This window comes from Lycorma delicatula, chromosome 6 (genome assembly GCF_047948215.1).
Source record: "Lycorma delicatula isolate Av1 chromosome 6, ASM4794821v1, whole genome shotgun sequence".
Taxonomy (NCBI): domain Eukaryota; kingdom Metazoa; phylum Arthropoda; class Insecta; order Hemiptera; family Fulgoridae; genus Lycorma; species Lycorma delicatula.
In genome coordinates, this window is record NC_134460.1 from 39,055,101 (window position 1) to 39,068,006 (window position 12,906).

The 12,906-nt window shown below is 28.5% G+C and overlaps 1 protein-coding gene across 3 annotated transcripts in view; it reads right to left on the reverse strand.

Annotated features, from left to right (window-relative positions):
- L2HGDH (L-2-hydroxyglutarate dehydrogenase) overlaps window positions 1-12,906 on the reverse strand; it is a 39,838-nt gene that overhangs the window by 19,912 nt on the left and 7,020 nt on the right. For 2 of the 3 annotated variants that reach the window (XM_075369743.1, XM_075369744.1), the window contains exon 3: window positions 1,563-1,819. The exons of the other annotated variant lie outside the window; for it this stretch is intronic. In XM_075369743.1, the coding sequence (XP_075225858.1) occupies window positions 1,563-1,819 (257 nt within the window). The remainder of the gene's footprint in view (window positions 1-1,562; window positions 1,820-12,906) is intronic. 3 annotated transcript variants of the gene reach the window in all.

Below are 12,906 nucleotides of genomic sequence, written 5' to 3' on the forward strand. Positions count from 1 at the left end.
GAAGATATATACTAGATTTTATACAATTGGAAAATCGTACGATTAGCATGTTCTGATTGAAATCTGTTATACAATTGTTATAAAGCAGTCTAATATAACAATTACTAATTCATTATATTATTTTACTTTTAATTGCGTACAAAATGCCTGTGCTACCCAATTACAGTAAACAATGTAATGCAATTTAAGAGTAAAGAATATACAAAACATTAGAAATAAAAAGAAAATATTTAAAAGTTTTTTTATATGATGACATATGCTGTCATGGCAAGTGGCATATACCTTTATAACTTGTAGTTTTAGAATATAATAAAGATTGCTTCATTTGGGCTTCGTTATTAGATCTGTGGGTGTAGGTTTGACAATACTACATCCTCAATGCAAAGGATGCTATAACCTTGATGACAGGGCTAGTACATCCTTGGTATGCCAGTGCATGAACTCAGGGACTTCACTGAACTGATCAAATGACCAGATGAAGATTCTATTTCTGTAACAAACATAAAGGATGTTTTTTCCTTACTGACCAATAACAAGGTGAAAAGAGAGAATAATTCTCCAAATCAGGTTATCCTGCTCCAGTTGAGATGCAACTTTCAAATTTATTGGGAATATTTACTCCTTTAATTCTAATTTTAAGAATTTCCTTTAAAAAACATGCCTGAAAGGGATAACTGGACTAAAATATATATTTATTGTGATCCTGCCATGTAGAACTTTAAATTAGGTGAAGATGATTAACTTCAATCTACAAAAATCTGTCACGGGTTTTTCCCTTGAAACCATACCTAAAATGATGAAGCTGGATTAAGAGTAGAATTTATAACTTTTTTTTTGTAGGAAAATTGAGACAGCAATTAGAAATATACTTTGTAGCTAGAAAACAATAGCTAAAAAAATCTTGGCTCCACCTTTTAACTATCCCTAAAAGGATGAAATGCAATGAACACTAAATTCTTGTGTATTTTTCAATAATAAGTGGAATAGAAACTCAAAACCTGTCATAGATATTAAATTCTATAAATATTTTTTGGGAATACTCTTTACCCAAAGGGGGGTTTTATAATTTTACATACTGGATATTCTGGAAACATTTCCAATTCACCAATTACTACTGCTGAGGTATCCCAAGATATTATAGAAAAATTACAAATATGAGTACTTTGGTTAAGAATAATTAAGGAAATTAAAAAGAGGCTTTAAAATTTATTTAAAAGAAAATATATCTAAAGTACATATACTTTACATATGAGAAAGTAAAAAGCTTTTTAAAATTCACTTGTTTTTTTATACGGTTTAAGCCCTCATTGCAGCAATTCTTGTCAGTGTTGGGAAGATAATTTCTAGGAATTTCTTTGTCCAATAATCTCTCATTCTTTTAAATCTCTTGAATCTCTGTACATCTGTGATATTGAAATTCACTCTTTCATTATACTTTTTTTAATTTCATTAAATTATAACACAAAATGACAGAATCACCTTAAGCAGTGCTTTGTTTGGTGAATACAATAGTTACTTTAATAATTATTGTTTTAAAAATAAAAATTTTAACTGCAATTTACCATACAATGTGGTTCAATTTCTCTTATTCCACTGCTGTCGATTAATTTCACATCAGGTACATTGTTTTCAACTGCACGTTTATATAAGTCTTTAAGTCGTTGAACTTCAGCTTCAGTTGTAGCTACTATTAATTTTCCACATTTTTTATATGGAATTTCATGTTTATCACAGTACTCATAAGTTTTATGTAAGCCTTCTACACACAGTTTTGCTCTAAGTGATCCAGGTTTGTAGTATACACCACCATGAATAACTCCTAAAAGTGGAGATAAAATAATGTATTTCTTAATTAAATAATATTACTTTTTTAAAATAATATAATTTTTTTAAATATTATTACTTTAAAACTTTAAAGTAAAGCTGCATAACTTTTTGATAAATTCTTACTCATTAAAATTTGATTTAAGTACATGAAATACAATTTATGATGATGGTCAAGACAATTAGTGATGTATTTTTTATAAACAAAAACCAACTTGAACAACCAAGTACAGAATTACAAAATAAATAAAATTATACTTTCCTTATTTTTCTTTTCTTTATTCCAATAGCACTTTAGCAGGATCCTGCATCATCAGTTGTATATAAATTATATAAAAACAACATTTATTTTTGTAGAAAAAAAGGCAATTAAATAAAATAATTACGTATATTTAAATATGACGTCAATTAATAATTAAAAATTCTAGTGATGTATACAATGATTAATCCTATTTCATGTCTATGAAACACAATTTTAAAATTTACAAAAATTTTTAATTACATCAAAATGTTAATTACTTTGTTACATTAAAGCTGCTGTATTATATTGCAGATAAATATTTTAATCATATTAGTACATAATTGTAGATTATAAACACACCTTACTTGAGAAAATATCATTTGTACATGGTTATTCAGAGAGAGATGATTTCAAATGTTTATTTCTAACAAATTTTACACATACCAGACATCACAGGATGAAAAAATTTTCAAAGTTTAAAAAAAACCTGGCTATTAATTCTATTCAGTGCTATATAGTAGCACAAGTTTTTCTTTACAGGAAAATTATGATGCTACAGAAGTTGTTCTGTGTTGTGTTGATTGGAAGAGTGAAAAAAATTTAAAATGCAGTAAGAATTGCACTGCTAGTTCAACAAACTGCTGTCTTATAATGAACAGCATAAAATATTCAAAGATAGTCAAATATACAAATACAAAAGCACTTTACTTATTGTCCTAGCACAACAGATAAATCTGTTGAATGTATCTGAGATGCATCTGAAGAGTCCTAAGAAATCCATAACAGGCAAGCAATTAACTCAGAATTTTTCAACCAGTAGAAAGGCATGTTCTTAAAAAGCATCCATATGAAGCTATACAAATTGTACATACTGCAACCTGGCGACCTTAGTGGAAGGTTTAAATTTAGCATTGCAATTCAGGAGGATAATAAATAAGACAATTTTTTTTTAATAAAACATTTCATCTCTCTGGTAAAGTTAATGAGCAGAATATTTATATTTGTGAAGTAAAAATCCTTGTGTAGTCACCAAACATGAAAGAGACTCACCAAAATTGAATGCGTTTTGTACGATTTCTGTAAGCAAAGTTTATAGATATTACTTTTTTGGCAAGCAAAATGTGACAAATTTCATACTGGATATGCAAGTAAAAACTGGTTTTTCCCTAACTTCAAGAAGAGTTGAATGACTTCATTTTCATGCAAGATGGTCCCTCACCTCACTTCCAACTTGGAAGTCTGGACTTACTCCTGTGATTTTTAGATATAGAGATGCATAAAAGTGTTTCTACCATCTATGTTTTCTGTTCTTCAAGATCTGAGACAGCAAATAGTTACACCATGAATTCAGTTACTAGAAACCAGTTAATTCGTTCTGACAAGAAATAGGGTAGAATTTTCATATTTTTTGTGTAATAATGTTGTTCATGTTTAGTGCACACTACATCGAGGATCGTAAAACTTTTAACTTCCTCTATCTAGTGATGTGTGATATTTGTTTCTGACTTTTGTAGTTTGTTAGAATTAAAAATTTAAAAGCTCCTCCTTTTTGATCTAACATAAGGATTAAAGCACAGAGATTTTAAAAAAAAAATAATAATAATGTTACTTAAACATTCATCAACAGATTAATATTGAGTTAGCACAAAAAATCTTTTAATTTTAAGTAACTTATTGGGAAGACCTTTTAAATAATTAATTTATTAAAAATGGTAACGGCATCACAATAACACCCTTTCTCATAGGTTGAACTACTAAAATACTTCTTTTGTATGGTTAGATAGAGGTGGATTTAAAAAAAAAAAATTATAAATAAATGTAGATCTACACAATTCATAATTTTAAGTGCTAAATACTATACTGACAGTCCATTTTTGTACCTGTAAAATTACTCTGAATTTTTAAAGCAGCAACATATATTATATTTCAGACAGGAACATGGCTCTAGTAAAATTATTGCAACTTTTTTTTAAGTCATAAAGACATGAATTTAGAATGTGTTCAAAAAATTTATAAGATTTAGTTTTTTTTTATTATATACATTACTATTTTTTTGGTTTCATATGCTTGTGTGTTAAATGGTTGTTTTTTTTATGCATAGAATTCAGCTTGTGATTAATGACCTTGTCATTCAACTTGTGTATTTGTGACTTGGTTAATTGAGGTGACAGACAAATACTGACTATATTACTATCAAGTACTTTTAAATATTTACTATGTCTTTGTTTCAAGCCACATTCTATTTGTTCAATGTAGAACTTTTTGTACTGTAAGAGATGTTTATTTATTTTATCTAGAAAGCTGTTGCATCCAAAACTGTTTAAAATGTAGCAGTTTTTTCTGAATATATGTTTATATTATAATATATTTTTCAGGTAATGCCAGTGACAATGATTGTATGAGCAATTGAAAACATTTTGATTTAAAGAAATAATATCCTGATTCATGTACACCAGGTTTAAAACTTACTTGGTTTGTCATGAAAATAATTTTGTATTGTATGATAATTGTTTATTAAATGATGCTCTGCAGAAAACAGTTTACTACTAATAAATAAACAAGTTATTTCTGTATTTTTATACCTGTACAACTATTAAGTATTACTTTACACAGCTCCATCTTTTATAAAAATATCTCTGCAGTTATGTGGAAAATTTTTAACACTATTTTATTCATGACAATGCATGCTTGACAGTTTGACTATGCTATCACAGGCTGATTCAAAACCAGTTTCCACCTGATCTTTCTTCATCCTAATAATATTACTTCTATTTTACAGGAACAAAGTAGATATTCATTTTTATTAAAACCAATTATTTATCTTTTATTTTTCATTAAAAATGAACCTTCGTCTTCACCAAGTATGTCAGTAGTGTGTACTTCATTACACAAGAATTATTTGCACCCAAAAATAAACATCTCTTAAACGTTATGGCTTCTGAAGCGATAAGACAATTCATTATACAATTCGACTTGTCTTCACTGTTTAAAATTCAAAAATTATACATTATTATTGATTGTATAGGTTATACAATGTATTTAATTGTGGATTAATGAACAAATTAAAAATTTTTAATTGTTTTATATAACAAAGACACAATTATGGAATCCAAAATGTTTAAAAATATTCTTCATAAAAGAAAAACTAAATTATTTTTTATATCTTTTCTTTTCTTCAATTGAGAATGTAACACTCATAACAGTTGAGTTCTTTTGAGTACTATTAATTGGATTCTACTTATCCATTATTTGACTGGTTTGATGATATTCTCCATTATTTTCTGTTCTGTGCTAATCTTTTAACTCAAATTAATTACTTGATACTACTTCTACATCCTTACTACCTTCAACCTTCCTAATTTCAACCTTACTATCAAAGTCAAATCAAATTAAAAGTAATCATGTCATTCCCTGGGATTAAACATGGGGTTTGCAGCATTTTAGAGTAGCTGATTAAATATTGTGCTACTTATTAATATAACAAGTTTGGATAAATAATATTATTAGTGTAATTATGGTATTTTTTTTCTATAATTTTTTGGAAGGATGTTTATACAGCAGTAAAATTATAAAATTATAGTGCCATGAAGAATTATATATATATATATATATATATATATATATATATATATATATACAAATTCTTTGCTGCCCTTTATAAATATTTATAGGGTGTTTTTATCTGGGTAACATATTGTTGGTAATGTATACAATTATTCAGGAATTAATAGACAAGAAAAAAATGGTACTATTAATATTGATGACACATTGTTCCTCTGTAGAGACAATACAATTAATCAACTAACTTTAATAGTTAATAAAGAAATTAGATGTATGATCACCTCATTTTAATAATAATTACAAATTTAATTACAATAAGCATTTGTGTCTATTGAATTTTCTGCTAAGGAAATTATTGTATATCTTGAAATAGAAAACAATAGAACAAAACTACGAGGAATATCTCTAAAGTAAAAACCACTGGGAAATTTCTCAATATAAGGCTGGCAAACCTGTGTTCATGGCCATGGCAGTAATGTACACTTAATGATTATTGTCTGTAAGTTGTTGGGTTGTAGTATCTTTGATTATGTGCGAGTTATTATGTTATAAAATGAATAGGAAAATCGATGTTGCTGTTGACCATGAAATATGTGGAGTCATACGTTTTTTTAAACCATCAAAACATTACGCTGGCTAAAATTCATAAGCAGTTGGTTGCTGTGTACGGTGATAATGTAATGAATGCAAGAAACATCTGAAAATGGTGTGAAAGGTTTACAAATAACAGAATTAATGTGCATGATGAAGAACATTTGCAGAGGCCCTCGATAATCGCAGAGGACTTATTGAAACGCGTCAATGATGAAATCAGAAAAGATTGTCGCTCACGATTTTTGACCTGGCCCTTCTTTTTCCTCATGTTTCAAGAACTGTTATTGGTCGCATTGTTTGTGACTATTTAGGCTTAAGAAAGGTTTGTGCATGTTGGCCGCACGTCTTAATGGAACATCACAAAAAATCCAAATGGGATCAGCTTTGGAATTTTTGATGTGCTACACACAAAAAAGGTGATGAGTTTCTTAATTCAATTGTTACTGGTGATGAAACATGGATTTTGTATTACACACCAAAGAAAAAACAGCAGTCAAGTGAATGGCATCATCCTTAATCACCAACCAGACCAACAAAGGTCAACCACAGCCATTTGGACACCAACTGATGGCCACAGTCTTTTGGGATCGGTTTGGCAAACTGCTGATTGATTTCATGCCACGTGGAACAACTATAAATGCAGAAGCCTACTGCGAAACACTTTGTAAGTTATGGCGTGCCATTCAAAATCGACGATCTGGGTGGCTGACTGACAGTGTCATTCTGCTGCATAATAATGCAGGTCCACATGAGAATTACTGAGAACATTTGGATGGGAAATTTACAATCGCCCACCATATAGTCCAGAGCTCCTTCTAATTACCATTTGTTTGGGAAATTGAAAGAATCTTTGAGTGGTATGCAATTCGAAGGTGACGATGAACTTAAAAATGCTGTTAATTAGTGGCTAAATGGACAGGCAACAGAAGAATACAATGAGGGTATATTGAAGCTGATGTTTTGCTATGATAAATGTCTTAATTCATGTGGTGACCATACAGAGAAGTAGTGTAAGGTATGTAGTTTAAGAGAAATAAAAAAATATTTATAAAGTTTTCAGAATAAATTTTTTTACAATGAAACGGTCTTTACTTTAGAGATAATCTCTTGTAAATTCCAAATTTTAAAAATAAATTAATAAAATTTTATTAATTAAAATTTATATTTAACTTGAAATAAGCAACAGCAATGGTTTGCATCTACAAGTTCCTGAAAATTTAAATAACTGAAAAAGTATATTATGTCTTTCTTCCTGATATTAGATAAGAACTAGCAAGAACTTAAGTATGGTTTAATACTACTTTAAACGATGATTTGAACTTAAATAGGAGGACTTGTAGAAATAAACTAACTGCATCAATAATACAAAACAGTCATAGTTAATATATATAAAAGTTAATTATATTAACAAAACAAAATGAAATTATTCTATGCAGAACAGTCTTTATTAATTCCTCCTTTGTACTTTGAATCAAATCTGTTCAATATTAAAAAAACCTGACCCTTAATGTCGATTGATAAGTAAAAAAGAAATTAATGTTGTTTTGGTAAATTTATCCAATAAATTAAACCAACACCTGTTTTTAAACGTAATTTTCAACTACAAATATGCTTCTCCTATCACTCGTTTTTTGTTTATACATTACTATTAAAGAATTCTTTGTCTTTCCTAACTCTAAGCAAGTTTTGTACAAGTATTTCCATATCTTCACTGCAGTAAAACTCTACATTACAATTTCTTGAAGGGTCAAGACAAAATACCTGTAGCAGTGAGGTCTGGACTGAGATGATAGAACCTCCTAGCTTATTTTTTGTCAGTATCAAACGTCGATTTGGCAGTATGCACTAGAACATAAAAGAAGCCTTATTTTTTTGCTATAAATGAGGTTTTATTGTATCATAAACTTTACAATTATGAGGGTAATTTGTATTTCAGCATTATTAATACTATTCCCTTAAAAAAAAAATTAGTTCTTTAGTGTTCCAAAATTCTGTTAGCATTACTTAACAAGCTGATGGGTGAACTTTTTTTTATTTCAAGAACTGGGATGTTTCCAATCCAGGTTTTACTGCTTGGATTACAACAACTCATAAAGATGGAGTCAAGTTTTCTCATGATTAAAGTTATTATTCTTTCCAAAAATGAATCTTTTTTCAACAAACAGAAGTGAATGAATTTCATACAAATGAAGACTTTTTTTCTTTAAATGTTGTTAATCCATTTTATACATATTTTAAAGTAAATTGTACCAATGTTTACATATAATTTTCAGCAATTCCTTATCCTGCAACTTGCCTGCTGTATAAAATAAGCTCATTTGAGAATGCAGAGCCAGGTTTGAAACCTCAACTAGTTAACTCATATTAGTTATCATAACAGTAATTGCAGTACTTTTTGAATGTTAATCCTGCTTGCAAAAATGTGGATAATTCATAACACTTTACCTTATTGCTTGAGCATCTAAGAGTAAACTTTTACATGGTTTCACAACTTCTGAAACCAAAAATTTTATTACTGCACACTGTACTTCAAATGTGTACTATTCAGAGAGCTTGTCGTTGTTGAATGATTGATAATTAAAATAGTTGACAATCAGCTGATTAATTACCTGATTAATTAAAAAAGGTCTGTTTAAAAACTTAAAAAATTACTTGGTTTAGTCATTAGAACAATAGTAAATATATCCTAAGTAATTTTAACTTTGTTTTAACTACCTTTCAAAAGTGGCTTTCAGTTATATTTTGTTAAATTAAAACTATTATTTTATTAGAAATTTATTATTATAATTATGTTTACTCTTAATAACTTTTATTATTCTGTAAAATTTTGGTTTGTTTTATCAGTTTAAATTTAATAGTGCTCTATGGCTTAAATAAACTTAGTGTTCAATAAAGATTATTAATAACCTTTAAAATCTTTCAGTAAAGTTCAATAAAATATTTAAATGATTAGGGCATGGGTAAATTTTAATCACATATTTAGATGCAACAAGTGGTAATAAACAGAATACGTTGGCAAAGTTTACTGATTTACATCAAATGGTTATGTTTGTGAATAAAAATGATATTTTTGTTTCTTACTGAACATATTTTACTTTTAATTCAACAGTTTTAATAACAGCATGAAATTAATTGTTTAATTTAAAACAGAGTAAATTTGGAAATGATAATGAATGAACAGAGTGAAAATTAGTTATACGATTTATTTTTTTATCTGTACAAAAACAAATTTTTACAGATATCAGTAAGTAAATAAAATTCGTAATTTACATTATAATTAGTAGTAATAATAGCTTACTACTAAAATATATATATATATTAATTTGTTATTACATATTAAGCTTATATTATATTATATGCTAGTATAAACGGTAATGTAAATAAAATCATAAAAAGAAAAATCTAAAACTACATATACATTTCACCTTTAGTCATTTTCAGTAGATGAAGGGAGTAGGTTTAAAAACAGTACATATAAATACAAAAAGTCAACAAAAAAAATCAATTAAAAAAATAAATAAATGAAACAACTGCTGACTAGGATGTATTATAATAGTAATATATATAACAGTATTATAATACTGTATTAAACAGTCAAAAGTGAAATACTAGCTTACATATAGGACTTAACCACCTAAACTTCCCACTTGGATTAGCCACCACTAACCCATATTCAGAATTAAACAAAATTTACATGAGGTTAACCATTTAATATTTAATATTAACTATATTTTATAATAAAAATTGTTTAATTAATTTAAAATTCTATAATGAAATTACATAATTATTATTCAACTATATATATAAATATAAATATATTTCTATCTTCCATTAACTATAATTAGTTGCGTGCTCCTTTATTCTACTTTCAATCATCGTTAGTTTACCTAAGTATATTAAATTACAACTATTGCTCTTACAAGTTTATAAATGTTTGCTCTTTCGACTGATTTAGGTTATATTTAACTTTTATAGGTTGTAATGCCAATCCCAATGGTAGACCCCACCTTCCTTTCTAAAATCTAAGTTAACATCAATGTAAAACCACCTACCTCCACAGCAGAGAGGTTGGAAGGTATGGGGTTAGAATCTCAGCCAGCCATGGAATATTTTATACACTGTAAAATTCTGTTTTATAATTTCACACATAAGCTTTGAGGTTATGTGGAAAATTATTCACAAAATAAAAACAATATTAACAAAATTATGTGTTTTTAGAGCTAAAACACAATATAAATGAGCATTTTAATCTCAAATTTATAAAACATTAATAACAATAATTATGAATGCAATTATAATTACTACCTCCCAACCTGATGGTTTTGCAACACCTGATTCATAAAAAAAGATATATTTGGAAACTGAAGAACGGTGAAATGGTCGGGGGAAATCATCATCTTACACAAATTTTCCTCTGCTGAATTGAAGCAGTGTATTTAAATTTAACAAATTATTTTATAACAGAAAGAGGTACAATAATTTGTTACTTTACGCTATCTATCCCAGGCTTTCTATAACTGGTAATGGTTATAAAACTCTTCAGATATAAGAGGCACAAATTACAATTGTTTTACTTCAAAGTAATGATTGATGTTCACTACACAGCCAATTCCTGTGATGAATGGAGTGAAAGTGTCTGTAATTATGAATGCCACCTATCCTTCAGTGAGTTTGGCATTTTAATAAGTAACAATATATTTGACCAGTGAAGAAGATAACAGAGAATCATTCCATTCCTCATTTTTCCTAGTCACCCTGGGAAAGGATGGTTGTTAATATTATTCTTTGAAATAATTATGTCATTTTAAGGAGTGAATCTTGAGTCAGGTGCCTACAATCATAACAAATTTTGACAAAATACAATAATCATAAGAAAAAACTAAAATATCTTCAGTGCTTTTAGTTTTCACACATCTTCAGGAGGTACATAGTTAAAGCACATTTATGAAAACATTACACAAAACAGATAAAATGTTCAATGTGAACTTAAATTGAGTATTTTGAAAAAAAAAGAAAAAAGTGTTTGATGCTGACTATAACTTAAATCTATTTTTATACTAGTCTATCCTGAAGATGGTGATACAAATGAAAAAGTCAAGATATTTAAATTTTTTTATTGCTGATTGAATTTTATTACCGTTATTAAAAACTGTAACAATATTATTATTGCTATCTTAATTTAAAATGTTCATTTGTCTACATATTTCATAAAATAGCTTAAACTTTTTATAAAGAGTGAACCAAAAGATACCCAATAATTACTATTCTTAAGGAATCTTTATTAACATAATTTACTCTACTGTATTTTGTAGGTAAACAAAAAGTATATTTATGATTATTCATTTTTCTCACAATAGATGCTGAAAATGTCTTACATCTACTGCTACACATGCCTTAACACATTTCTTCACTTTAGTTGCAACTTTTCAGTCGCTGCATTTATGTGGAATATTTCGTCTTTGATGTTGTGCTTGAGTTGGTTGATTGTGTGAAGGTTGTTCTTATAGACATTATCCTTTAGATGTCCCCAAAGAAAAAAGTTGGGGGGGAGTTAAATCTGGTGATCTAGATGGCCACAGTCCATGAGAAATGATGATGAACTCGCGCAGCATAATCATTGTGCTATTCATTGTACGTGCTGTTGCACAATCATGCTGTACGCAACTGTCTCGTTTATCAGCCTATAACAGTGCCATCAATTGCATGATGATGTCCTGGTAACGTTTAGCTGTTATTGTTTAATGAAAAAGACTGGGTCTACAATTCTTTTCTGCGAAATTGCACACCAAACTACAACCTTTTGTGAATGTAATGGGGTCCATGGAAAATGTGAGGGTTTTCTGAACCATGTTTCATCAGAGTAGAAAACATAATCCAACACCTGAACACTGCTGTGAATAAAACGCAAAAAATCATTGGTAGTAATATAAAGCCTTTTCTCCTACAGGTTCTTGAAGCTAATGCACAAGGTGAATACAATATGGATGGAGTTTCAGCTTCTTTGTGGCTCTGAGAATACTTCCGTAAGACATTCCAGTTTGTTGACACAGTTTTTGTATCGACTTTCTTGGTGAACGTGGCAAGGATACGCAGATACTTTTCAAGAATGCATCACTTAAACCGTAGGTTGGGTGGACATTTTACATTCATCCACACCACCAATTTCTCTAAAAAAAAGTGACTATTACACCCACAATTCAGGAAAAGCTCTCCTACAACCTTCCGGATATTTTAACAATGACTGCGATTTAACACAATGAAGCCTAGCCATTGTAACCATGCTCAAACCTGGTGGCCTGAGGGTTTTTAGATAGTATTTTAAAATAAATATATGGATTGAATATAAGTACTTTATATACAGTTTTAAAGAGAAAATCATGCAGTTTGTTTTAGTGTATAAATGAACAAAAAACCACTCACCATTTGTGTTATGATCCACTGAAAATGTTGTTTAAAAAGCAAAAAAATAAAATTGTGACTTTGTTAAACTTTACTGTACTGAATGCTTTCTCACTAATTTTACAAGATTGAAAACTAAAATTAAGACACTACCCTATCTCTAAATTACTACAAATTTAAAAACCTATAGTATTCACTTAATTATAATAATAAATATGTACAAAAAGCAGATGTGAAATTAGTCTATATGTACTTGGCTTTGGTATGATATAGTTTGAAACAGTCCG